General features: G+C 41.9%; 2 protein-coding genes across 3 annotated transcripts in view; one reads left to right on the top strand and one right to left on the bottom strand.

Moving 5' to 3' along the window:
• RNF212B (ring finger protein 212B) overlaps nt 1–17395 on the top strand; it is a 28885-nt gene extending 11490 nt beyond the window's left edge. Inside the window, exons 5-15 of the mRNA XM_028114887.2 lie at nt 5895–6010; nt 6851–6911; nt 7852–7880; nt 8850–8896; nt 9119–9161; nt 9321–9381; nt 10470–10518; nt 14794–14833; nt 15117–15217; nt 15678–15739; nt 17278–17395. Of these exons, the coding sequence (XP_027970688.1) occupies nt 5895–6010; nt 6851–6911; nt 7852–7880; nt 8850–8896; nt 9119–9161; nt 9321–9381; nt 10470–10518; nt 14794–14833; nt 15117–15217; nt 15678–15739; nt 17278–17343 (675 nt within the window). The 3' untranslated portion in view covers nt 17344–17395. The remainder of the gene's footprint in view (nt 1–5894; nt 6011–6850; nt 6912–7851; nt 7881–8849; nt 8897–9118; nt 9162–9320; nt 9382–10469; nt 10519–14793; nt 14834–15116; nt 15218–15677; nt 15740–17277) is intronic.
• A 1211-nt stretch (nt 17396–18606) lies between these two features.
• On the bottom strand, nt 18607–26710 carry HOMEZ (homeobox and leucine zipper encoding). 2 transcript variants are annotated; one of them, XM_028114886.2, is made up of 2 exons: nt 26520–26710; nt 18607–21363 (listed from the first exon to the last, which is right to left on the bottom strand). In XM_028114886.2, exons 1-2 carry the CDS (start codon nt 26557–26559, stop codon nt 19760–19762), a joined length of 1644 nt encoding a protein of 547 aa, XP_027970687.1. In that variant the 5' UTR covers nt 26560–26710; the 3' UTR covers nt 18607–19759. The 2 variants fall into 2 exon arrangements, with proteins under 2 accessions (XP_027970687.1, XP_027970686.1); XM_028114885.2 differs by lacking the exon at nt 26520–26710 and adding an exon at nt 25509–26474.
• Between the last annotated feature and the right edge of the window lie 565 nt (nt 26711–27275).

Raw genomic sequence — 27275 nt, 5'->3', positions numbered from 1 at the left:
TTGAGTAATCTTTCCTACTGAGTTTTCCCTTAATGTAGTATATGAAATATGGTAAAGTGGTAATACTGAGAAAATTATTGAAGTAGAAATATTGAAACTAAATCTGCCTGCTAGCTTAAACTTTCTTTGATTCATTCATACGCCCTCACATGTAATGTGAAATAATAATACTCATCTAGGTTCTTATAAAGATCCAATGAAATAAGTCTATGAAAGCATTCTGAAAGCTGTAAAGTACTATATTAGTTTAAAGAATAATGTGGAAAAAAACTCATAGTAGATTATGGAAGGTCACAAACCTACAGGAAAATAAAGATCATATAAGTAGAAAGAATTTTGTATTTTTAAGTTGTTTTCAAAGGGAAGTATAAAATACCTGCCTAGCTTTTTTCTTTCTTTCTTTTTTTTTAATTTATTTGAGAGAGAGAGGGAGAACACAGAGAGAAAGTGAGAGGGAGAAGCAGACTCCTGCTGAACAGAGAGCCTGATGTGGGGCTCCATCGCAGGACCCTGGGATCATGACCTGAGCTGAAGGCTTAATCGACTGAGCCACCCAGGCACCCCCTGCCTAGCTTTTAAATAACAACTTTATAGACATATACTTTACATACCAAATTCACCCCTTTGAAGTATGTATTTCAGTGTTTTTAGTATATTCACATAATTATGCAGTCACTACTACCTAATTTTAGAACATTTTTATTACCCCCAGAAGAAACCCTGTATCCATTAGCAGGCACTTTCCAAATCCTCTATGCCCTCCCCAGCCCTAGGCAGTCACTAATTTACTTTCTATCCCTATAGGTTTGCCTATTCTGGACATTTCATAAATATTGAATTTTGCAATGTATGATCTGTTGTGACTGCCTTCACTAAGCATGATGTTTCTAAGATTCATCCATGTTGTAGCATGTATTAAGACTTCATTAATACTTCACTCCTTTTTATGACCAAATAATATTGCATTGTATAGATGGGTATACATTTCACATATTCATTCATCAGTTGAGAGATATTTGGGTTGTTTCCACTTTTTGGCTATTATGCATAATTCTGCTATTAACATTTGTGTACAAGTTTTTGTGTGGGCATATATTTTCATTTCTCTTGGATATATATGTAGGAGTTAACTAGTGGGTCAAGTGGTAACTCTATGTTTAAATTATTGAAGAAATGCCAGACCGTTTTTTTTTTAATTAACATATAATGTATTGTTTGTTTCAGGGATATAGGTCTGTGATTCATCAGTCTTACACAATATACCGTGCTCACCATAACACATACCCTCCCCAACGTCCATCACCAAACCACCCCATCCCTCCCACACCCTCCACTCCAGCAACCCTCAGTTTGTTTCCTGAGGGTAAGAGTCTCTTATGGTTTGTCTCCCTGTCTGGTTTTGTGCCAGACTGTTTTCTCAAATGCCTGCAATATTTTACATTTTTACCTGCAGTGTATGAGGGTTTTGATTCCTCCATATACTCACCAACTCTTGTTTTTATCTGTGGTATCTCATTGTGGTTTTGATTTGGATTTCTCTGATGACAAATGATGTTGAGCATCTTTTCATGTGGTACTGGCCATTTATATATCTTCCTTAAAGTAATGTCTATTCAGATCCTTTGCCCATTTTTAAATTGGATTGTCTTTATGCTATTAGTTGTAAGAGTTCTTTATGTATTCTATCTAGGTACAAGTCTCTTGCCAGATATATGATTTGCATACATTTTATTTTTTTTTAAGATTTTATTTATTTATTTGACAGAGGGAGAGCGTGCAAGAAAGAACGCACGAGTGGGGGGAGGGGCAGAGAGAGAAGCAGACTCCCCCACTGAGCAGGGAGCCCAATGTGGGGCTCAGTCCCAGGACCCAGAGATCATGACCTGAGCCAGAGACAGCTGCTTAACCAACTGAGCCACCCAGGTGCTCCGATTTGCATACATTTTCTCCCATTCTTTGGGCCCATCCATCTTAAAATTAAGAACAACTGACCCCAATGTCCATTAAATAAATATAAATAGGAAGAACAGACAAAATAGGACATTGAATAGAGTAGGAAATAGGAGAGATTGAAAGAAAAAGAGGGAAAGATATAAATTCACACACAAAAAAATTCAGAGAAAAAGACAGAAATGGATATATAAAGACTTTCATAAATTTAGTGTGGGGTTGATAAACTTTTTCTTTTTTAAATTTTTTAATTGATTTTTTAAAAGATTTTGTTTATTTATTTATTTATTTATTTGCCAGAGAGAAAGAGAGACAGAGAGAGAAGGAACAAGCAGGGGGAGTGGGAGAGGGAGAAGCAGGCTCCCCGCCGAGCAGGGAGTCCCCCATGGGGCCCGATCCCAGGACCCTGGGATTATGACCTGAGCTGAAGGCAGACATTTAACGACTGAGCCACCCAGGTGCCCCTTCTTTTTTTTCCCTAAAGATTTATTTATTTATTTTACAGAGAGAGAGCATGCACTTCAGTGGGGGGAGGGGCAGAGAGAGAGAATCCTCAAGCAGACTCCCTGCTGAGCGCAGAGCCCATGGGACTCCATCTCACAACCCATGAGATCATGACCCATGAGGTCTTGACCTGAGCCAAAACCAAGAGTTGAACGCTCAACCAACTGAGCCACCCAGGCGCCCTGATAAACTTTTTCTTAAAAGTCCAGTAAATATTTCAGACTTTGCAGGCCATACAGTCTCTGTTGCAACTACTCAACTCTGCTGTTGTAGTACAGAAGCAGCAATAGACAGTATGTACACAAATGGTCATGGTGTTCCAGCAAACTTTATTTACAAAAACAGGCATCTGGCCATGGTCAGTAGCTTGCTGACTTTGAGGTCATATGTTTTGCTACCATATACGTAAGTAATTACCACATATGCCATTTGAGAAAATCAGGTCAAGGCCTGATCTCATCAATAGACCAGACCAGTTCTTCATCCCTTACTTGAATTTAAAAATTGAACAACTGAGATAATCAATGATGCCTTTGAACAAGAAAGGTTTATTTAGTCTAAAATTATTTTACCTGAGAAGTAGGAGGTAATCTGTCAATATTTAGGACTTCTGAATCAGTATACTTGAGGTTTTTTTAAAAGTACTACTGAGCAGGAGGTTGTAGTGTGAGAAGTAATATTGCTTTGATCACAAATTATGCAACTCAAAACTTAACTTCCCGGGGTGCCTGGGTGGCTCAGTCAGTAAGCGTCTGCCTTTGGCTCAGGTCATGATCCCAGGGTCCTGGGATTGAGCCCCGCATTGGGCTCCTGCTTAGCAGGAAGCCTGCTTCTCCCTCTCCCACTCCCCCTGCTTGTGTTCCCTCTCTCACTGTGTCTCTCTCGGTCAAATAAATAAATAAAAAATCTTAAAAAAAAAAACCACAAAAAACAACTTAACTTCCTACCTGGTGGGCTGCTATGGTTTTCCTATTCAGAGTGGGTACCTCTGATATCTTATTAACAGTCCTCTAACTGCTTTTGATAAGGAAGCATTTTTAGGGGTCTTTTCTGCTCAAATCTGTTCTCTTTGAGCCCCACAATAATCTACTTCAATTATAAATCTGAACATGTGACTGCCTTTTCAAGACCCTTTGGTGGCTTTTCATCACCTATTATTTCAGATTTTTCAGAGTGACACCTAGTTCTCTTAATGGTCTGGTTTCTCCTGACCTCTCCAATCACATCCACAATGACTACCTCACATCTTATATACCAACGTAAGTTCTTTTGTAGGCTATTTATTACCTAATCTATAAGGTAGATTTAGTTCTTTGCAGTTCTTTTATGCACCGTATAGTTTCATACCTCTGTGCCTGGAATGCCTGACTTCCGCACTCTGAAGACCAAATAGTTAACTCTTTTTTTAAAAAAAAGATTTTATTTATTCATTTGACAGAGAGAGAGAGAGAGAGAGAGCACAAGCACAAGTAGGCAGAGCCAAAGGGAGAGGGCGTAGCAGGCTCCCTACTGAGCAGAGAGCCCAACACGGGGCTCCACCCCAGGACCCTGGGATCATGACCTGAGCTGAAGGCAGACATTTAACCTGAGCCACTCAGGCGCCCCAAGATTTATTTATGTATTTTAGAGAGAGAAAAAGAGTGTGTGTGCACCAGGGGAGGGGCAGAGGGAGAGGGAGAATCTCAAGCAGGCTCCCAGCTGAGCACAGAGCCAGACATAGGGCTCCATCTGAAGACCTTGAGATCATGACCTGAGCTGAAATCAAGAGTCAGACACTTCATCCACTGAGCCACCCAGGTGTCCCTCTTTTTTTATTGTTATTGAAGAAAATGGTCTTTTGTCCTACAGAGTTGTTCCCAGTGTGGATTTTGTTCATTGTACCCTCGTGGAGTCATTTAATAATGCTGGTCTGTGCTTTGTATTTCCTTAATCCGGGGGTGGGTGGGAGGGTGGGAGAGTGGGTGGGAGGCAAGCCTATTTTATAGCAGTGTTGTGCTCCTCCAAGAGGTACGTAATAGTCTTCCATCTCTTGTTTTGTGTGATGGTAGCCAATGATGAACTTTACATGGATCCATTAATTCAATAGGAGCTACAAAATGCTAATATTTAATTCTGTCATTCCTAGCTAATTTTTTAGGTGGAATACTTCTATAAAGAGAAACTTCCTTTACTCAACTGTATGATTACCTTGAGATATAATTTAAAATACTAAGACCTTTAGATACTATGAAATGAAGGAGTCAGTTTCATAAAAGATAGATAAGACAAAAAAAAGATAACACAAACCAATAGGTTGTGAGAGTCAAAGGTAGATAATGAGTTTACCAATACCTTTGAAGTAAATTGAGTTAGGATCAGGCGTATTTCACTGCAAACTGCTCCCAAGAATGGGTTAAGATGTTTGGGATACTGTCTCCTACTGCTCCACAACCCCTTGCCACTTTAAGTAACTCCTGGGATTCTGAGTGGCTTTTTCTGCAGCTGCACTGTTCAGATTTTTTTAAATGATAATATTTTATTTTTATGAAAACAACCACTTTTTAAAAAAACTAAAGAAGACTATAATGAAATCTTATGTAACTAGAATTAGTTGAGTTTGCTTTTGATTGGAAAGGAAAGAGCCTAGAGCCTATATAAACTTTTAAGAACAATTCCATAGTGAGGTGGCAAAAGCAACTTGGAAATTAAGGGTGAACAAAAAATTTATGACAAAAGTACCAAGATCTAGGGAAGGACCTTAGACAAAAGGTTTCTAGTCTGAGTAGGGAGGGAAGCAGATGAGACATAAATACTGCTGTGTATTCAAAAGTAGAGCCTGACAAAGCTAAAACACTTTCTAAATATTAACTTTTGCTCTGATTCAGTGATCCCCTGAAAGGCACATCATTATATCAAATGGTAAAACAAAGCAAAAAAAAGAAAAATTTATTTGCCCATGCCCAGAACTAAAATTCAGGAATAGGTAATCTCCTTCCGTGCTTCTTTGCCCTTTACTGTAGCCACATAAACAGCCTGCAAGTGCCCCTGTGTGAATACCTTGGGGAAAGTAAATTGGTTACCAGTGTTCTGTAATAGCTGTAATGTGGAAGTTGAGTCCGGACTAATAGTAGACAAGTTAGGTCAGAACCAGTTCTAAGCTTGAAAAAGTTTTTTGGTATCACTCTTCTTGCTCAAGATGAAAGATTATGTTTTTAAAGGACCGTTCTACCATGCCAGAATATTCTCATTAAGATATTAAAAAGTCCTTGTCCTGGAAATGAGAAACTTTCGCTTTCCTTACTGCCAAATCCTCTAGTTTTGGGGAATCATGGATTAGGCCAGATGCTCTGGAAGAAAATGCTCAGTATTAAAAGATGAATTGATGGATTTCCCTTTGTTGCCAGAACTAAGGGGAAAGGAGTTATGGGGGTGTATGTCAAAGATCTATTTTTCCCTGATAGGTGTGGAGTTTCCAGAAGAAACAAACAGATCTCCTCATCGCCTTTTATAAGCATAGAATTACAAAGTTAGAAGCAGCCATGCAGGAGGCACAGCAGACGGTGACCAACCAGGAAATGTAAGTGACAAATTAAATCACCAGAGAGCTTTTTTTTCTTTCAGAGGAGCTGTAGCCCTTATTTCCTTACAGTTGCAAAGCCCGAACATTGCTGCATGTATTTATGTTTGTCTTGGGTAAATCAGGTACAGAATTTTTGGTCCCCTCAACCCCCATTTTGTTTCTTTCTTCCCTGTAGGGGCCCTCCTCACTTTATAGCTTTCCTTTTGTACTTCCCTGTCAAAAACTGCTTCTTTGGAGAAATCAGGCATAGCTTTTCAGTGATAAAGACGAGAGATAGCATTTAAAATGTTACCTCTAGGGGTGCCTCAGTGGCTCAGATGGTTAAGCATCTGCCTTCAGCTCAGGTCATGATCCCAGGGTTCTGGGATCGAGTCCCACATCGGGCTCCCTGCTCAGTTGAAAGCCTGCTTCTCACTCTCCCTCTGCTGCTCTCCCTGATTGTGCTCTCTCGCTCTGTCAAATAAATAAATAAGATCTTTAAAAAATAAATAAATAAAATGTTACCTCTAGGAGAGCATATTTTGGAAATCTTAAGCCAAAAGATGGAATCCTTAATGGACGTTTTCAGACAGCAGCAGGCCAGGGGTGTGTGTGGAGAGGAAATGGAACTCTATGTAAACTCATCTGAAATCGTACCCAGTGACTGCTTATTTTGTCCACCTGATTCTCCCGGCCATCAAACTCTGCCTCTGTCTACTGAATCCCTAGATCTCTGACAGAGATACCTTGTATAGGGGCAAGCATCTCTCTGTAAGCATTAACTAGATGTCAACAACAATAAAAACTGGGGTTTGTATCATGACCTCCTGGAGATGATTATTTCCATCTTTTGCCTAGAGAGCTGTCAGTCTTAAAGAAGGAAAATGGAGAACTGAAGAAATGTCTTGCCATTCTAAAGGTGAATGAAACAGGTTTTCCTTACTATTATTTTCTCTCCTACTTTTCCCATCTATCTAGCTGACTAGATACTGTATAGAAAATGTTTCCTAACCTTTTCCACATCGTGGCATAAATAACTGATAATATTTATACAAGTGCACTGTAATAAATGGTCAAGGCCACAGAAGAGCTAGGAGGACCGAAAGGATCAGTATGTAGCACACTGGTAACCCATTCTCGAACATCAATAAGTCACGACATACCATTTAGGAAACTCTCTTATTGAAGAGACATCTGTTGTAACTTAAAATTTCTCTTCAAGAATCCCAAAGCACCTTAGGACCCTTCCTCTTCCTCCAATCCAACTCTATTTCCTAGACGTTTCTTTCTTCCTAAGAATGTTCTTTGTATTTATATGATTTTCCTATTGATCCTATTGCTATAACTATTCTAGCACATTTTATCCTGTCATTTTCCTTTCTCTCCCCCATAGACTCTCCATATTTTCCCACATAAATCAGGCTTTGGGATTCCCAATGTGTTTTTATGAAAAGGAACTAAAATTTCATTCCGTCAAAGCTAATAATTTCCGGGCGCCTGGGTGGCTCAGTTGGTTAAGCGACTGCCTTCGGCTCGGGTCATGATCCTGGAGTCCCGGGATCGAGTCCCGCATCGGGCTCCCTGCTCAGCGGGGAGTCTGCTTCTCCCTCTGACCCTCTTCCCTCTCGTGCTCTCTATCTCTCATTCTCTCTCTCTCAAATAAATAAATAAAATCTTTAAAAAAAAAAAAAGCTAATAATTTCCTAGGGAAACATTGCTGCTATTTTTTCTCCTACTGGGAATCTTAGCAACCACAGCTAGAGGACATTGCAGCTTAGTTATCTAGCAAGTTAACATTCATTGATTAGAACCCTAATCCTAGCTGCAGCTTCCTTCACTCCCATTTTTTTCACCTACAGGAATCTCCAAATCGGTACCAAGGAAGCAGGTCAGTTTTATCAGGCCCCATACTAGCCCTGTTTGAAAATTGCTCTTCTTTTTTGACTCTTGACTGCAACACCTGTGTGGGCTCTAAGGTGAAGGAGATGGTTGGTGAATTTATCTTTCACTTCTCCAGTTACTCACTGAAAAGGGCTGAAGTGAAATCTTGAATGTAATGCTCACTCTTATGAAATCCTACTCATCCTTCAAAATTCAACTCACATATCATTTCCTCTGTCAAGACTTCATTAAGCAGAGTTTGATGTTCTGTTATTTATTCAACAAATATTAAGTGCCTCTTTTTTATCAGGTACCATGCCAGGTGCTGGGTGTACATCACCAGTTAGTCTGTAAGCTACCAACTATTAAATGTTTTTTTTTTACCTCAGCCCTGTATTGGTGGGTTAAGAGACATGGCTCCTGCACTCACAGAAGTTACAGTCTAGTATTCTTTCATGCTTCGGTACTTCTGCTCTACCCATCATAACATTTAAACATTGCTTTTATTTATTTTTGTCTCTCCCACTAGCCTGTGAACCTTTCAAAGATAGGAACTCTATTCTAGTTATCTTTGTAATCTCAGGATCGAGGATGTATAAACAATAAATACTTGTTAGAGAGATGGATGAGAGGTTGGCAGGAGTGAAGGAATGATGGATTTATGAGTGGATGAACAGATGGATAGATACATGTAAAATTGAGAGTACTTGGTAAGGCACTGAGGGAAGGAAGAAAGGAGGACTTCAAAATTTCTCCTATTACGGGCAGTAGAGAAGGTTTCACTTGGAGAGTTAGAGAGCCAAGGAGTCTCATATGGAAACTTTGCCTCCATATTTTGAGATGATACCTGTAATACATGATAGTAAGCAATTTGCGCTCAGATAGTAAGCTGTTATTTCTATAGACAATGATCTGATTGATCCTCTCACAGGACACTTAACTTCTGCTTAGAGCTTCATCTTTTTTTCCCTTGCAGGTTGGCCACACCTCGACCAGTGGGCATTACTTCTCCCTCACAGTCAGGTAGAGAACATTTGTTTGCCCAAATACCTATGTGAGATGAATAAATCTCCTTTTCCCATATAGAGGGTAGTTTCCTCTCAGAGACTATAATGAGATTTTCCTAATTTTGTGTATGATATGAGAAGAACATACAACCAGATGCCCATTTGTGACAGGTTGGCTAGGCAGGGCAGGGCACGACATGGATGGCAGCTCTTCATTCCTCACTTGATTCTCTTCCAGTCACTCCACGACCCAGTTCTCAGCATAGCAGCCAGGTGGTCAGGTGAGTAGGAAGCCTACACAGCCACATGAAAACTGCTGGCAAAAGTTGGAAGATAAAAGAAATACCTAGACACGTCAGAGGTAGGGACTGAGGAGACTTTAGGTCTATGTCAAGTTTCACACAGGTTTGTTTGTTTTCTTTTTGTCTCACCTTGTACAGTCGGTCCCCCTCAGTGGAATCTATCCCTTACAGAATATCTGGCTTTAGTAGTTTGGGACAAGTAAGTAATAGACAAGTAAGTAATATTTACCTTCTCTTCCCAGATTGAGATTTCTTTTCTTTTTTTTTATTATGTTATGTTAATCACCATACATTACATCATTAGTTTTTGATGTAGTGTTCCGTGGTTCATTATTTGCATATAACACCCAGTGCTCCATGCAGAACTGGGTGTTAATACCCATCACCAGGCTAACCCATCCTCCCACCGCCCTCCCCTCAAGAACCCTCAGTTTGTTTTTCAGAGTCCATCGTCTCTCATGGTTCGTCTCCCCCTCTGATTTCCCCCACTTCATTCTTCCCCTCCTGCTATCTTGATTTCTAATGCTAAATGAAAGCAAAGATGTCAGGCAAGAATATTAAGCTTATATTGGTTTTGGTATAAATTATCCAGTGCCATGCCTGGACTCTTTTCTTTTGGCAGTGCTAAAAAGAAAAAATGTTAGAAGCTAACACAGAGAGGGGTGTCAGAGTGGCTCAGTCAGTTGGGCCGGTTTTGGCTCAGGTCATGATCTCTTGACCTCATGCTCTCATGGGTCATGGGATGGGTGGGGCTCCACACTCAGCAGGGAGTCTGCTTGAAAGATTCCCTCCCTCTACCCCTCCCCAAACTCACTCACTCTCACTCTCTAAAATAAATAAATATGTCTTAATAAAAAAAGAGAATCTGGGGCGCCTGGGTGGCTCAGTCATTAAGCATCTGCCTTCGGCTCAGGTCATGATCCCGGCCCTGCATCCGGGCCCCCTGCTCAGTGGGGAGCCTGCTTCTCCCTCTGCCACTCCCCTACTTGTGTTCTCTCTCTTGCTTTGTCTCTGTCAAATAAATAAAATCTTTAAAAATAAATTAAATTAAATTAAAAAAGAAGCTAACAGAATGAATGGGATGAAAGTAGTGCAAACTTTTCAATGACTGAATTAACAGTAATAATTCATTTTGGAAGTAATAGAGTGTGTATCCTTCTTGGACTAGCATGCCTATTCTGGCAGAACAACATATGCTTCAATGTGTAGATATAGAGAAATAACAGAATATGGAAGCCAGAGAATTGGGATATATTTATTAATTGATGTTTATTATTTGTCCATTAGGGAGCCAGAGGCCTGCAGGGAAGAAGCACTCCCAGGGACTCTTATATTGGTGAGAAGGGAAAAAAAAGGGTCAGAAACCAACATGTTTTGTGCAGATACCAGCAGATTTCTGGTTTTCTCTGCAAATATAATGCCATTATGCATTTTCTGTGCATAATATAATGCCATTTGTTTTTCTCCAGACATTGATTCCATGTATCCAGAGATATATTACTACTTTTCAAGTAATGATATTCCTGTTCTCAAACTGATAAGGAGGAACTTTTTTAAGCAATAGAAAGTCATTGAAAACCTCTGGTCAAGAGATGGAGGATAACTTGAGTAAAATAGATTTGGATTTTTTTAATTGCCACAAGATGGCAGTAGAAGTTAGGTCTAAAAGGAAGGTTAACTAGACACTGATTATGTTAGCCTGCAGGGTTATCAGGCTTCTTCACTGTGTATTAAACTTAAAAATATTCCAGTGAAGAATATCCACTTAATTTCTTGTCCCTTTCCTCTTAGAACTATTTTTGTTATTCCTGTTTTCAAGGGCATTAGCCAGTCCATAGAAAATACTTAATCAGAGAGGATTTCCCTTTCTTTCACAAGAGGCAATTGTGAAATTTGCACATTTCTTTCTGGATAACCATTTTTGAAAATCACCAAATAGTTTCCCTCCGATGCTTTCATATTCACCCTTTGAAAAATGTAGAAGTTCTAGAGAATTTGTCAGGTTAGTAGTAATAGTCTCTCTTTCATTCCTGATTTTAGTTATTTGAAGCTTTCTACTTTTTTTCTTGGACAGCCTGGCTGAAGACTAGCCAATCTAGTTGAACATTTCAAAGAAACTACTTTTGGTTTTGTTGATTTTCTCTGTTTTTCTATTCTCTATTTCATTTCTTTCTGCTCTAAGCTTTCTTTCTTTCCTTCTGCTTGTTTTGGGTTTAGTTCTCTTTTAGTTTCTTAAGACAAAAGTCTGGATTATTGATTGGAGACCTGCATTTTTAATGTAGACATTTTCAGTTATAAATTTCACTCTAAGCACTGCTTTCGTTGTATCCTATAAGGTTTAGTATTTTCTGGCTTTGTTTTCATTCATCTCAAAGTATTTTCTAATTTCTTTTGTGATTTTTTTTTTGAACCATTGGTTATTTGGCACTGTGTTTTTAATATCAACATATGTTTAATTTTCCCAGATTTCCTCCTGTTTTTAATTTCATTCCATTGTGGTAGTATTTTACTAAGTATTTACTAAGTATTTACAAAGTATTTTACTTTGTATAACTTAGATACTTCAAAATGTATGGCCTGGGGCGCCTGGGTGGCTCAGTTAGTTAAGCATTTGCCTTTGGCTCAGGTCATGATCCCCGGGTCCTGGGATGGAGTCCCGTATTGGGTTCCCTGCTCAGCGGGGTGTCTGCTTCTCCCTCTGCCTCTGCCACTGCCCCTGCTTGTACTCTCCCCACAGATCAGGGAGCCCCCTTCTCTCTCTGCCCCTTCCCCAATTCATTCTCTTCTCTCTCTCTCTAATAAATAAAATCCTTAAATATATATATATATATATACACATACATACATATATATATATACACACCTAACAACAAAGTCCTAAAAGACATGAAGCAAAACTAACAGAATTGAAGAGAATTAGAGGGAAACTACTGGACTTAATACCCCACTTTCAATAACAAATAGAACTAGATAGAAGATAAGCAACGGAATGAAGATTTGAAAAACATTATATACCAACTAAATCTAACAGACTTCTTTAGAAGTTGAGCTTCTTGGATGTGTAGATTCATTTTTTTTTTTTTTTTTACCTAATTTGGGAAGTTGTCAGCCATTATTTCTTCAAATAGTCTTTCTGCCTTGTTCCTCTTTTCTTCTTCTAGAAATCCCATAATGCATATGTTGATACACTTGATGGTATTCCACCAAGGTCTCTGAGGCTCTTTTCATTTTTCTCCATTTTTTCTTTCTCTTCCTCACATTTGGTAATCTCAGTGGGCTTTAAATTGCTGATTTTTTTTCTTCTGGTTGTGCTGATGAGTCGTTCTAGTGAAGTTTTAATTTTTGTTATACTTTTCAACTGCAAAATTTATATTTGGTTCTTTTAAATATATTTTTTCTTTATTAGTATCCTCTATTTGTTGAGATACCATACTCATATTTTCCTTTAGTGCTTTAGACATGGTTTCCAAAGATATTTGAGCATATTTAAAATACCTGATTTAGGGCACGTGGGTGGCTTAGTCGGTTAAGCATCTGCCTTGAGCTCAGGTCATGATCTCAGGGTCCTGGGATTGAACATCTCATGGGACTCCCTGTTCACAGGGAGCCTGCTTCTCCCTCTCTTCCCTATTCAAGCTCTCTCTCGCTATCTCTCTCTCTCTCAAATAAATAAATGAAATATTTTATTCATTTATTTATTTTTTTAAAGATTTATTTATTTGAGAGAGCGAGAAAGAGAGAGAGTACATGAGAGGGGAGAGGGTCAGAGGGAGAAGCAGGCTCCTCGCCGAGCAGGGAGCCCAATGCGGGACTCGATCCTGGGACTCCGGGATCATGACCTGAGTCGAAGGCAGTCGCTTAACCAACTGAGCCACCCAGGTGCCCAATAAATGAAATATTTTAAATAAAATACCTGATTTAAAGTCTTTGTCTAGACAAAGTCTAGGCTGGGCTTAGTTCAATGTCTGGGCTTCCTCAAGGACAGCTTCTGTTGATTGCTTTATTTCTTTATATGGGTCATACTTTCTTGTTTCTTTGCATACCTCATTTTTTTTTTTGAAAACTGGACATTTAAAATTAATATAACATGGCAATTCTAGGAATCAGATTCTTCCCCCTCCCCAGGGTTTTTTTGTTCTTTCTGTTTATTGTTATTTAGTGACTTTTAAAAAATAATTCTATAAACTCTGTATTGTCATGTGGAGCCTCCAAAGTCTCTATTCAGTTAGTTTGGTGGTCAGCTAATGATTGGACAGAGAATCCCTTAAACACTTTGAACTAGTAAGTCTCTCAGTCTTTGCTGAGGGATTGTGTGTGTGTGTGTTGGGGTTCACTTTCAGCACTTAGCCAGGCAATTGACAACTGAGCCTTAGCCTTCAACCTGCTTGTATGACCTCACAGTAAGAGACTGGGGACTTTTCAGGTCTTCTCTAAGCATGCATACAGTCCTGCATATGCATATGGTCTAGATCCCAAGAATGTGTTGTTTTCAGAGTCCCCACCAAAAACTCATTCCCCATCTCTTCCATCTAAGCTTTCCCATTAGCCTATTATTTGCCCCAATTGATATGCACATTCTCAGGCAGCCCAAACATGCGCTTCTAATTGTTTACAGCAAACACTCCTGGGGAGAAGGCTTTTCACAGCTGGTAAACTCTAAGCATCAATTCCTGATGAGTTTGCGCTCCAGGTCAGGTCAAATAAAGGCAGCCTTGCAAGTGGAGTCTTCCAGTTGCCACTGGACGGGTCAAATGATTATTTTCTGTGAATGAGGCTTTGAAAGAGTTCCAACCCCATTCCATCCCCACGATGACTGCCAGAATATTGGTTTTCAAGGCTACCACGGAGCTGGAGGAGAAATGGGAATAGGGCAAGTTAAAATGCCACAAAGTTCATTGTTTTTAACCTCATTTGGCTATTTTTCTGGAATAAACATTCCCCAGACTGCTGCAAGCCCTTTGTTAATTTACAGAGTTCTGAAAAAGTTGATTCTGACAATTTTTGCCAGTTCTCTCATTCCTTTTATGGAAAGAACTTTTGGAGGTCCTTATGCCATCATTTTTGCTGTCACTCCTAACCAATTTAATGACCCTTTGTCTTTAGCCATTCTTTCTGGTAATCCCCATCTTAGAGGGGAAACGAAAGCACAGATATATTAGAGCACATCAAAGCAGTAGTAAATCCTGGTCCACAAATTAATGAAAGAGATGGGGGCCTGGGTGGCTCAGTCCACTAAGCGCCTGCCTTTCAGCTCAGGTCATGATCCTGGGGTCCTGGGATTGAGCCCCCACATGGGGCTCCCTGCTCAGCAGGGAGTCTGCTTCTCCCTCTCCACCTGCCCCTCCCCCCGTTTGTGCTCTCTCTCTCTCTCTCTCAAAATAAATAAAATCTTTAAAAAAAAAAAAAAGGAGAGAGAGAGAGAGGAAAGCAACTTTAGGAGACACTGCTGGGTGATTTCTGAGCTTTTTCACTTGCTATTAGCCCTTAAGCCTAACATATATACTGAAAAATCTTTGGTCCCCAGTTTCTTTGCCCTGGTCCCAAGTATACCTGAATGAATCTCTTCTCCAGTTCATGGGTTATCTCACAGGCTCATTTTTATGTTTTCCAGAAACCCCTTCACCGGCTTCTACTCACAGCCTATCTTACAGGTAAGTAATTATGCTTTCTTTCACTGGGGATCTGTTCACACTGACACTCTGCCAGCACCCTGGGGTTACTTTTCTACTGGCTTATACCACTGAAGTTTATAAATCTCCCTTGTAAACAAGAGAGCATTTAATAGTACTGTGTCTTATATATGTCCAAATTACTTTCAGTCACAAGCAGGGTATTTATTTCCTGTCTTGTCTAAATATATAGGCTCTCCCTTTCCATATGGTTTTTACCCTTACCTTCCTTTTCTCTGCTGATGCTTCTATTTCTCCTCCGTAGGCCTTCACCTGCCTCTTCTGGACAGGGGATTTTTTCTTTCAGACCATCCCTAAATGGTGGGGATTCAGGCCACACAAGAGTCCTCACCCCCAATAATTCAGGTATGTTAAATAACATTCCCAAAGGAATGGAGCTTCAACCATTGGCATATATACTAAAATGAAGACTTTCAAGGTGAAAAGAAGTTAGGAAAAGGGCGGACTTTATAACCTACCTTTTAAATTGCCTAGCCAAGTGTTTCATCTTCTGAGTAGTGTTCTACAGATTAAGACCTACCTATTGGGGCGCCTGGGTGGCTCAGTCATTAAGCGTCTGCCTTTGGCTCAGGTCATGATCCCAGGGTCCTGGGATCGAGCCCCGCATCGGGCTCCCTGCTCGGCAGGAAGCCTGCTTCTCCCTCTCCCACTCCCCCTGCTTGCGTTCCCTCTCTCGCTGTGTCTCTGTCAAATAAATAAATCTTAAAAAAAAAAAAAACCTACCTATTTACTCTGACCCATAAGTAACACTGCCAAAGAACTGCCCAAGGGAGTTAACTTTCACCATTCCAATTCTATCCTCCAGGTCAGAGGGAAAGCAGAACCCCACTAGAGAGTTTTCCTGGTTTCCAGCTACCAGTCCAGCAGGTGAGCCCTGGCTAATCTAATTTGCCTGCATGTGAAAAACTCACATGGTTAGGCCTGCACACGAAATGCCTTTTTGGTCACCTGTTAAGGTGGTAGAATATAACCAGTGGAAAATGACAGAAGTTTCAAATGTAATCATATGTTCACAATCTTCCAGGATGGTCTCAATTTCAAAGATTCTATCCTACTATCAGATTAGCTTCCTAGTTTGGGGTTTAAAACTTAGGTCACATGGTAGTGAATGGCTTTAAACTGAGAGGTCTTGGCCAGTGTGAACTAAGTGTGTAGACACAACTAACATTCCCAAAAGTTCCACAAAAAAGTATTTCAAATGAATATATCTTTTGGCTAGAGGTACTGCTTGAATAGGGAAAAACCATGTGCACGTCTCTAGAGATGGTTAGAATAATGCTTTATAAATTTATGGGACTGATATAATGTAGGCAACAAGAGGAAAAGGGCATGGGAACAAGAAGAGAGGTTTGTAAGGAGCTCTACATGAAAAGTCCAGTCTTGCCTTTTAAGTTAACTTTTATGGCCCAGGTTTTGAGGATATTTAGGCCCTTTTTCAATGCCAAGCTCCTGGTGACCCCGAGGACATCCTAAGGTAGGTAAATATTTTGCTCTCATATTCCAAATGCCCTTTATTTTCATTGGCAAAAAATTAGGATCTAAGCCCTAAGAGGGAACACTGGGGAAATAACATCCCTGAGATCCTCACAAATGGAGGGATTAACCTACAGGTGAAAAAAGAATTGAGACATATAAACCATCTACAAATATATGGCCCCTAATTTGATCCTGACTGAAACAAACTGTAAAAAAACAAAAACTTATGAGAAAGTTGAAAACTGAATACCTCTTGGATATTTAATATTAAGGAATTGTTAATTGTTTTCTTTTGTAGGCATAATGTCTATTATGATTATGTTTTTAAAAATAAAGTCTGTTTTTTGGAGATAACATACTAAAATGTTTAAAGATAGGAAGTTAAATGATGGTCTGGGTTTTGCTTTAGTATAATCTAGTGGACATAGGACAGAGAGAGTAGAAATGAAAAAAAATTGGCTAGGAGTTATTTGTTGAAGTTGAGTGATGGATACTCATCAGCTCATTATACTACTCTACTTTCGTATTTTTTGAAAATTTCAATCATAAAGTTTTAAAAAAGGTATTAAACGAAGTACCACCTCCCCAGAGGCATAAGAATCCTGCCTTGCTGGTAATCCTCTATCGGCATAGTCTCCAGGTCTCCAGTCTCCTCCCCAGGTCTTCCAAAAGTTTTGTTTAAATATTCTGGCCTTATTACCATAAGCCACTAAAATGTTCTAGAGAGTTTCATAATTAGCAACAAAGCCTTTGTCACACTAGGTGTGTCAAATCTTAGTTTGGAAAAGTTAGTTATCACACAATGGAGAAAACTGGGGCAGCAGCAGTGGTGATGTGCCATCTTGATAGACTTCATGTAATGGTTTGAGGGCCTTAATTACCCTTTTTGTTATAAATGCCCATATCTGCCTTCCTGCCCTCTGCTGCAGACTCTCTACGAACAGAGACAGATGGGATTAGCCAGGTCAAGAGAAGCATGGACTATTTCCAGATAGATCGTCTTCAAGGTCTGATCTATACATATTGCTTAAGGAAGACCTGTAGCATACAATACCCATTAAGTGTGACGGCCTTGGAAAATGTTTCCCTGCCTTGTTTCCTGGTTTCACTGTGTACCCTTACCTCTCTTGACCTTTACCATATACACTCTGTATTACCTCCTAGGAAAATGGTCAGGCGTTATATAAGGCTAGTACTTCAGGAGGATGTTTAGATCTCTCCCACACTCATGTAGTTCTCTCATTTCCTGCAACTTAAAGGTTGTAAAAACAATTCTTGGCATCACTGGGGGTGAGAGGTAATATACTCATTAAGGATGGTTTATTTCTATATTTCATTCTTTTAGCATTGGGTATATTCTTCCATTGCCAGTGTTAATAAGCAACAACTCTGTTCCATGTCCTCATTTATTATACTTCTGTTTGCCTATTGTTTGCTCTATTCCTAGTTAACTATGTTGACTTTCCTTCCTGTTGGAGACCCAGACTTTCAGCTTACTGAAGTATATAGATAAAATAAAGATGTCCTTTTATTGTTATTGCATTGGTTTTATATTCTAAGCTCTCGAATGGTGGAATGGGCAAAGACCACCACCACGGACACGAAACCTGTATTCTTTGGGTACTAAATAGAAATGAGAAGTTAAGTGGGTCAGCCACGGGCAGACAGGCCATAAGCAAAAATACTGAAAAAGTGTAAAGATAGCAAACATCTGCCAGAAATAAATTAGGTCCTGGGAATGACCCTGAAGCTGAACTAGGATTCCCTACTCTTTCTGGAACTTTGAATTTATTTTTAAAGGCATTTATCTAGACACCTCTTCTGGGCAAGAGCCTGTGCTATAGCAAGTACAGGAAAAAATCTGCCCAGTGATAGACAGATACTGATGTACTGCCTTTTAAAGTTTTTGTTCTTTTAAATTTTTTTTTAAAGATGTATTTATTTATTTATTTTAGAGAGTGCGCACGCATGTGAGTGGGGAAGGGACAGAGGGAGAGAATCCTCAGAGGCCCCACTGAGCGTGGAGCCCGATCCCACAACCCATGAGATTATAACCTGAGCCAAAACCATGAGTCGGGTGCTTAACCGCCTGAGCCACCCAGGTGCCCCAAGTTTTTGTTTTCCTAATCTACCTCAATATATCCTTCTGCTTAAAAAAAAAAAAAAAAAAAAAAAGTATACTAAATCAGAATGTTAATGGATTTGGCTCCATTAATCTCTAAACCATAGAAATGGCAAAGTGGAGGAGAGAGAAACAATTTTATTTGTGGCCTTTTATTATTATTCTAGCAATCTGGGGCTTCCATTCTTATTTCTAGATGGTTAACCCATTGATATCTTTATATCTGACTCCATCTGATGAAAACCATTCTAAAACATCAATAATCAATTCAGTTAAAGACCAGGGTCCCTCTGTCCCCAAGACAGATCCTATAAAGAGAGGAAAAAGTCTCAATTACAGACACAAATTGAACCAACACCAAAAAGATGAAAAATTAGTCTCTGTCAAGCTAGGCAGGAGGGAGTTTCAGGTTTGTAAAACCAAACCTGGAACCTACCTGCACCCATCTTCTGAAGAGTAGAAACCATCCCTCTCCAACCTAATTCTACTTTAAGGACATTTCCCCTAATTCCCACATCCAATAAATATCCAGTCTAAATTATTCTCCACCCAATTATTAAACTTTTCACAAGCTCCATGGGGAAGATTTACCCTGAGACAAATAGTGAACAGAATGGGGATGTTGGAAAAAGATAAAAAAAAAAAAAAGTACAAGGCAAAATGGTCCCAGTATCAGAAATGAAAACATTCTGCTACCTGTGCAACTCAGTAACGAGGAAGGTAGAACATATAGTCTAAGTTGGTGTGCGTTAGGGAAAGATGTGTGATGAGACTGGGACATACAAAGACTCTTAGCTGTATTATGCATGGACTCGTGCTCAGAAAGAAAAGGGGTGTGAGGCAGCCTTACATTCCAGGGAAAATGGTGGGACTGGGGGATGCACTGGAATCATCAATTGAATCAAAATTCTTTACCCCTCCTTTTCAGTCCTCCTAGAGATGTGGGGCCAAGGTCTGGGCTCTCCACAGTACACTAAGGTAAAAGAACAGCAGACATGAAGAGAGCAAAAGCTTTTCCCCAACCCATGGTTTGGACCAGATCCTTAACACTCTCTTCACTGAGACGAGAGGCCTGATTTCTGCTCATCCAGTCCCTACCTCTCTCTGGGTCCTATGGTCATCCTCCCTGGTCCACCCTCACTACATCCCGGATTCCCCAACCTCAAGAACACAAAGCTTTTCAGTTCTTTGCCACAAGGTAATTTAAAAAAATGTGGTTTCTTTGTTTAAACAGTTACTAAGTTGGTTCATCTTTTAGTAACAGACCTTCCCTCCCCTAGTCCCCCGACTCAGTCCTGTATGATCACATCATCATCGTCATCCTCATCTTCCTCCTCCTCCTCCTCCTCTTCATCCTCGTCGTCTTCTGGCAGTTCTTCCTCCTCCTCTTCCTCCTCTTCATCTAGACAAACCACCACCTCAGCTGGCTCAGGGAATCGAGAGTCAAACCAATCCAGTACCTGCTGGGTGCTAAGCCTTGATGCCTGACTCAGTTGAGGGATATCACTTTCCCGTAGCTGTTGATGGGCTGCCCAGTACCTCTCCAAGGGTCGTAAATCCGGTGGGGGAGGGGGGTTCGGCAGAGGTGGTGTCTCAGCCCATTCACTCAAGGAGCGGGTTGAAGGCGGGGGTGTGGGAATTGCTGGGTCCTGGAAACTAGGGGCACCAGGTACTGCATTGTCCCGAAACCATTTTAGTTGCCCATGCTTCAAGGCATAGCGTGTGTCACCAAACCACTGAATGATCTCAGGTCGAGGTAAACCAGTGATCTGTTCTAATTTATGGTAATCCTCACGCCGTGCCCATTGGCACTGTAAAAAAAAAGATTTGAGGATAGCCAGCTGCTCTTTGGTTTTGCGCTTGGTCTTTCGCTGGCGTTGCATATCTGGGGAAAGGTACTCTGCAGGGCCAACCCTACCTGATACTGAGTTATGTCTTAGCCCTTGGGGCCAGGCTGGCTCCAGATGTGGGGGCAGTGCCTGTTCATTGGGTGACAGTGGCTGTGAGATACAGCCCAGTGACTGGAGGGGTTTAGAGGTGGCAGTAGCTCCGTTAGCCAGTACCGGGAAAGTGGAAGAAGAGGTAGAGGAAGAAGGAGGAGTCATATTAGATGCTGACTCCTGCTTACAGCTACTAGCAAGTAGTGACATTGGTGGGGGCTTATCCCGAGCATGTGGCTGGTGGACAGCTGTGGAGTGATTCCATGAAGCAGAACCTAGGCCATGTGACTGGTTGGGACCCCTGCCTGCCTGCTCCTTAGAGAAGCCACTGCTTTGAAGATTCTGCCAATAATCGGATTGGTGGGGGAATGTCCCACTGCCAGGTGCCATCAGGGGTTCCTTTGCTTTCTGGTGACTCAGCAGCTCTGAGGACTCCTCAGGCTCCACCTTCAATCCTTTCATCTGGGTGGGCTCACTAAGAGTCAGGGGCACTATTCCAAGACCCACTTGTTCTGGAGGTGGCATTGGAGAAGGAGGCACCTCCTCTGGGGGCCGCCCTGCATGATGAGTAAAAGAGAGAAGGGATTTGAAATGGAGCTGGTCCCGATGGTAGACCACTCGGGCTCGGGTCTCTTCTATCTCTTCAGATGACCAGCTAATGCCACAGCGGAGGCGCTGGGCCATGAACCAAGTCTTGACTTTCTCCATCTGCAGCCCATAGCGTAAGCAGAGAAGGGCAATGTCTGCTAGACTGGGATAGGGAAAGTAGCTGAAGGTTTGTAGCAAGTGTTCATTGCCATCCAGCTCACTGGTCTGGGCTGCCTGGGTCCACACAAGCTGTAGCTCCTCGGAGATTGGAGGGAGGCAGATGAGCCCCGCCGGGGAGCTATTAAGACTGCTGGCCTCTTTATTAGGAGGCATGGTGCTTTCTGATTTGTGCCCTTCAGAGATAGCTGTAATAAGAAGAGAAATAGCTCAATCACTGGGGCTCCTCTTTCAGCCCATTGTTCAATTTCTGCCAAACAAAATGCTGGACTCCAATACAATCAACTGTCTATGTGTACCGTGTTGGATTGCTTTTAAAGTGCTTTAACGATTTCTCATTTAATTTTCCTAACTTTATGAGCCTGTTATAATTCCTGTCATATGTATGGAAAAACCAAAGTCCATAGAAGTTAAATTACCCCAAGTCACATGACTCCTGAATACTGTCACCAGGACAAAAATCTGTCTTTAAGGTTAGGAGGAAAATTCATCCTTATATTGCCTTTATTTTTCTAATTCAAACTCACTTCATCCTCTAAGTTCATGGAACAGGTGTCACAAAATGAAAAATCAACCACAAAAATATAAAGTGCAGTAATCTCAGAACTGATGCAAATGCTTTAACTCCTGACAATTTATGATTACCTCTAGAATGTGGAGATGGGGCGGGGGGGGGTGGGGGGGGACAGGTACAAGAGAGTATCTAGAAGGCAGGACAGCACTGTTCCTCCGCCCAGCCCCCAGGTCCCTTTCCTCTTCCCTTCTTGGTGGTGGAGTCCTTCAGGGAGGGGAATGATAGTGCCTTTAAGCCTAAACCCAAACTTGCTAAGCTTTATTTTCTCTCTGTAGGATAAGAGACAGGTCGGGTATCTGGGATAAGTGGGGCTTACTCCTCCTGGGTTTGGAGGTCCTGTGGGGGTAGAGAGGGAACTCTTTCCACCAAGTCATCCTTGGAACAAAGGTTAGCCCCTCCCCCCAGCCTTTGTCTCTTCCAACAGCTCAATCTCTCTCCGGGGAGCCTGGAGAGCTCCCTCAGACTGTAATAGCCCCTCCACACAGGGTGGAAGGCCTGCCAGTCTTATCTCTGCAGCCCAGCTTTCTTCTCAGGGCCAGGTGGGCAGATTCACTATGAATTGCAGCCAGGTCCTGCAAGCTCCCCAGCAGCACCACTGCTCCCGGGCTGTGGGTGTGGGGGCTGCAGGGAGAGCCCCTGATTCTGCATCATTCCCGAAATACCTACTCAGGGTATTTCCCAGAAAGTTCGTTGACCAAATTTAACTCAGCTCCCTGTCTGGGCATTAGAAACTCTTTAACACATCTGTCACCCTTTACTATTAGAGGAATCCCATCTGAGCTTATAAATATTTACCTTGGATATGTTAAGGATGGGACAGGATTCCTATGTAAATGCTACATGATGAACTGAGAAGAATCTCAAGTCCAGGAAGTTATAGTAGTATGGTATCAAGGGATTTTATATGACGATTAGAAAAATTTGGAAGCATTTTAATGAGTCACCATTTCCTTTTAACAAGCAGATCTAATGAATCAAAGGCCATGCAGATCCTTCAACTTGAAGAGAACCTGAAGAGGGTAAATGGAGGCAACATGGCACAGTGGGTAGAAATATGATCCCTGAGTAAGGCCAGCCTGCAGTTTGAATCCCAGTTCTGCCACTTACCAGCTATGTGATCTTGGGCAAGTTACTGAACTTAAAAGGAGCTTTCGTTTCTTCATGTGTAAAAAATGCACAGTACTAAGTGTCTGTAAAGTTATATATTTTTACCAGGCACCTACTATGTGCTAGGTGTCCTGCTTAGGCAAGACCTAAAGCAGCTGGTGGGATGGAGGTCTGGGGTGAGGCAGATTTGAGATTAATTGCAGCCCCACCCCGTCCTAGAATGCTGCCTGTCCTTGGGCAAATTATTTAACCTCACGAAGCCTTAGTTTCCCCTCAGAAAGAAAGGCGGTCAGAACAGCACCTTCCTCACAAGTTTATGGATTAATGAAAAAAATGCAGTTGACATGATGTCTAGAACAAAGTAAAGCCTCAATAAATAGTTTTTCTCATTACTTCAGCCTCACAGGGTAATTTTGATATAAGGGAATGCCATCCATTCTCCTCCTAGACAAGGAGGGAAATGAAGCAAAGACTGCATTCTTTAAAATCATTGTTTTCAATCTCTTTTTGCAGAGATTCCTAATTGTAATGAGCAGTAGGGGAAACCAGGGTATCCATGATTTTATGCTCTTTACATTTTGGGAGTTCGATATAATTCCAGAATGGATTATGCTGCTTTAAAGGAAGTATGAAAATCACAGCTTTAGGAGAACTGAATCCGTAATTTGGATATAATCCCTTTTGATTGCCAGATGAATCGCCAATGTATTAATAGCTCCAGGTTTATCCCAGACACAACTGAGTGGCCTGTGAGTAAGCTTGCACAGATAGGTGCTAAACCACCGTTTATAGACATTGTGGCCCACCAGGAACACCACCAAACCTAAGCTGGAGAAGACTTTATGATTGCCACACTTGACATCTACTTAACCTTATTTGTGTCCTGTTTTTTAAGGACACAATTATCCTTTAGATAAGAGAAAACTGTACCCTAAGGAATAAAGCAGTGCACTGTAAGGATGAAGACTGCCAGACAGGAAATAAGGCAAGCATAGCTCTAAGCCTTACAGGGAAGCATTCTGCCTTCTTTCATGTGGTTTGCTGTCCTCCGGATTCTCATGGTACCAGTTTGATGTTTCAGTATAACATGCAGTAATGCAAATGCCATATTTGGTGTACTGTATACATCCAGTTTTCCAATTACACAAAACAAATTGTGGAAGATTTCCTGATATGGCACAGCTGTATAGCTACCTGGTACCTCCCTGGAAGAATCTGGCTTTGACTTAGGAAGAAACTACAACCAGAGAGTGGCTCATGAGAACTTTAACAAGGAGGGTAGACCCCACAGTAATCAAAACCACAATGAAGACACTATGGTGTCTTGTGTTCTTATGCCTCCATTTGGAGAGGGTAGAAAAAGAAGGGCATCAAAACTGTAGAAGTAAGGACTCCTATGAGCAGAGGTGGTAGTGATGGTGGGATTACCAATTCTGAATAATTACTAAATTTGTATCCTTATTAAATATGCTGGATATGCCCTACTGCTACTTCCAAGTAGCTAATAAAAAACATAATGAGAAAAACATATAGAGAGAGGATTAACAACCCTTCTTTCCCTTTAGGCTTTCCATACCCGTGGACAGGTGGCAGAAAAGAATGGACTACCTTAAACTTCCAGTCTAGGTGTACATACAATCCTAGGAAAAAGAGGTGTTCACAACTTTAGGCTTGGGCCTAGACTTACGGTTAAAGCAGGAGACAGTTCAATGAGAAACTAATGATCCTGCAAAATTACCCTATTATCTTTATTCAGAGAAGGATTGAAGTACTGCCTGAAATGTGTTTTGGTGATACAGTTTTAAGGGCCTTAAAGAATTCTGAGTGGTATTCAACTTATGTGCTTCTCAACTTTTTGGGTCATGAACTTTGAGAATCAGATAAAGGTATGGACCCTCAGAAAGTTATGACTACCCCCCCATAAACATCCAAACTTACACATTATATATATAATCTCAGAAGGTTCACTGGCTGCCCAGAAGCCCAAGTTAAGAACCTCTGCCTTATGTTCTGCCAACTTTTATAAAAAAGGAGTGATGGTAATTGCTTCAAGAGGAACATACAGCTTGATGTGATTGAATGGAAAGAGTGGATGGAACACTCAAGAGAATTTAAGTCTAGAAGGGACTGGGTATTGGTGATATTAGTTGGAGAGAGTGGAAGGGAGAGGTGTTCAATTGGGCCAGGAGCCTGGTTTAACTGATCCACTGGGTTATATGACCAACACCCACAGTGTGCTGCGTACTAGAGGCTGGTAGTCTACTCTCTAGTGTGCCAAAATCATTTGCTTCCTTCAGCTGCCCTGTGTGCCTGGACCAGTTGTGTGTGATTCCCAACCTGTTTATGTCTGTTTTTTTTTTTAATTTATATAATAATGTAATTAAATATCACAGAAACCTATGAAAAATTAGTGCACTAAAAATTGTTTCTGTGAAAACAAAGTCAAATGTTAAGGAGTGTACAACTGAGTTGGGAGTAGTAGGGCAACTGTAAAAGATTGGAGGGGCAGGGGACTTAAAATTATCTCAAAAGTATTCTGCATTCAGATTGCTCCAAAAGTGCTTAAATTCTCACTGCATTAAAAAAACAAAAAACAAAAAAAACACCAAACCTGGAAATCATAGATGAGAGGCAGTGGCACATTAGAATTACCTGGGAAACTTAAACCAGGAACTCTCCTCCTCATTCTTAGTCTGGACTGGGGCCCAGGCATCAGTACTTTTAAAAGTTCTCAGGGTGCAGCCAGATTTGAAATTCGCTTGTGTAGTTTATACTAGAAAGACAACTGGGAACTCTAATCAGCAGACTTACACAAAGAAAACGCCTGGACACTACCCCAAAAGATTGGTGCAACGAACATACTTTTAATGACAATGCTTAAGATATGTATGCAGCATTTAAAAAATTCCCAAGTTTAACTGGCTTTTTTTTTTTTTTTTTTTTCAATCACTGCCTTCTACCTGTCCTAGTCATATAAAAGGGCTTCAAATGTATGGTGAGAAGGAGGTTCACATGATAAAAGATCTCCTGATCTGGGCCCACATTACCAAACAGGTCTCAGCTTGAGTCTTCTTTCAGTTTAGAAGTCTCAGATTAGGACGCAAAACCAGGAACCTCTGAGGATTTGGGTTTTCACTTTTCTGGTTTGTTTTCTGAGTATGGCTGGTAGGGGGTCAGAAGGGGCAGTTTCTCCCAAACCTTTCATTCCCAAAGACCACTGCTCCCCAGAAGTAAGGTCAGATTTCTGTACGTGTGTTGAGGTCGTCAGGAGGTAGTCGTGGGGGGAGGAGGAGAGGCCTGGGAAGGAAACGTTTCTCCTATCCTCCATTTCGCAGGCAGTCTACAAGGCTCCAAACTGGGTCAGAGAACAAAAAGTTGCTGCACTTGGGGCGATGAGCCCCAGGGAGCAGGCGAATCTCTATCCTCCCCTCGCGGAGGGCGTCCCAACCCAGCCTTCCCCTCCTCCCTACACACCCACTCACCCTCCCCCAGTTACAACAGGGAACCGAAAAGTCCAGAGGAGAAAGGAGAGAGAACCGTGCGACTTCGAGCCTAGAATTCTCCAACACCACCCCCCCCCCCCCCGCGTGGGGATGGGGATCCGGAGGTCGGAGATCGTATAGGGGCTGGGAGGGGAAGTCGAAGGGGCTGGGGATCACTCACCGCAGTCCGGCCCGGGCGGCGGCTCCCAGCCTCGCACCATGGGCCGGGGGGAAAAGGGGAGAAAGGGCAGGGGGCCTCCGGGGTGGGAATGGGGTTCCCGCCCGGTGCGGCCTGCTCCAAGCCCACCCGCGCGGAGGGCCGGGACCGGGACTACCCCCCCCGTCCCCGAGAGCGCGCCCGTCTAGCCCAACCCTGCTCGAGCGAGTTGGAGGCGGGGCGGATGGGTGGGGCGGGATCCAGAGGCGGTGCCAAGGTGGCCCGAGTCCCGATTGGTGGAAGTAGGCAGGCGGGGACCAGCGGAACGCACTGGGCCGGCCATTGGCTGCGTGAGTCTCGGCCGAAGTCGGTTATTGGCTGCATGGGCCTCAGCCGGGGTGGCTATTGGTTGCTTGGGGCAGGGAAGATGTCCCCCGGGCTAGGGTGCTGTGAATGGTACCTCCCTCCCCCCCCCCCCCCCGCCCCGGCTTCGACCTTTCCGTGTCGGACCTTCGGAGTACGCTGAGCCCTGGTCCTCCCGGAATTCTCCCAAGGAATTCACAGCAGTTTGTTGAATTGTCCAAGACCGCCTTGCAACTACTCCCCATTTGTTCCTCCTGAAGGAAGACTTTTTTCAGCATTCCTTCAGCCAGGCTTACACGCGAGTAGAACCGAGCCGAGCCGCGCCTGCTCAGCCGAGGGCCGTCAGCAGCGTCACTGTAAACGGAGCGTCTAGAGCAACCGGGAACTTGTTCTCCAGATGGATCAAATGTCTTGCCG

This window comes from Eumetopias jubatus, unplaced genomic scaffold, assembly GCF_037043125.1.
Source record: "Eumetopias jubatus isolate StellerSeaLion01/CBP00866 unplaced genomic scaffold, mEumJub1_p1.0 scaffold_7, whole genome shotgun sequence".
Lineage (NCBI taxonomy): Eukaryota > Metazoa > Chordata > Mammalia > Carnivora > Otariidae > Eumetopias > Eumetopias jubatus.
Note: the sequence above shows the minus strand (reverse complement) of the source record. Positions and strands in the feature narration are given on the sequence as shown.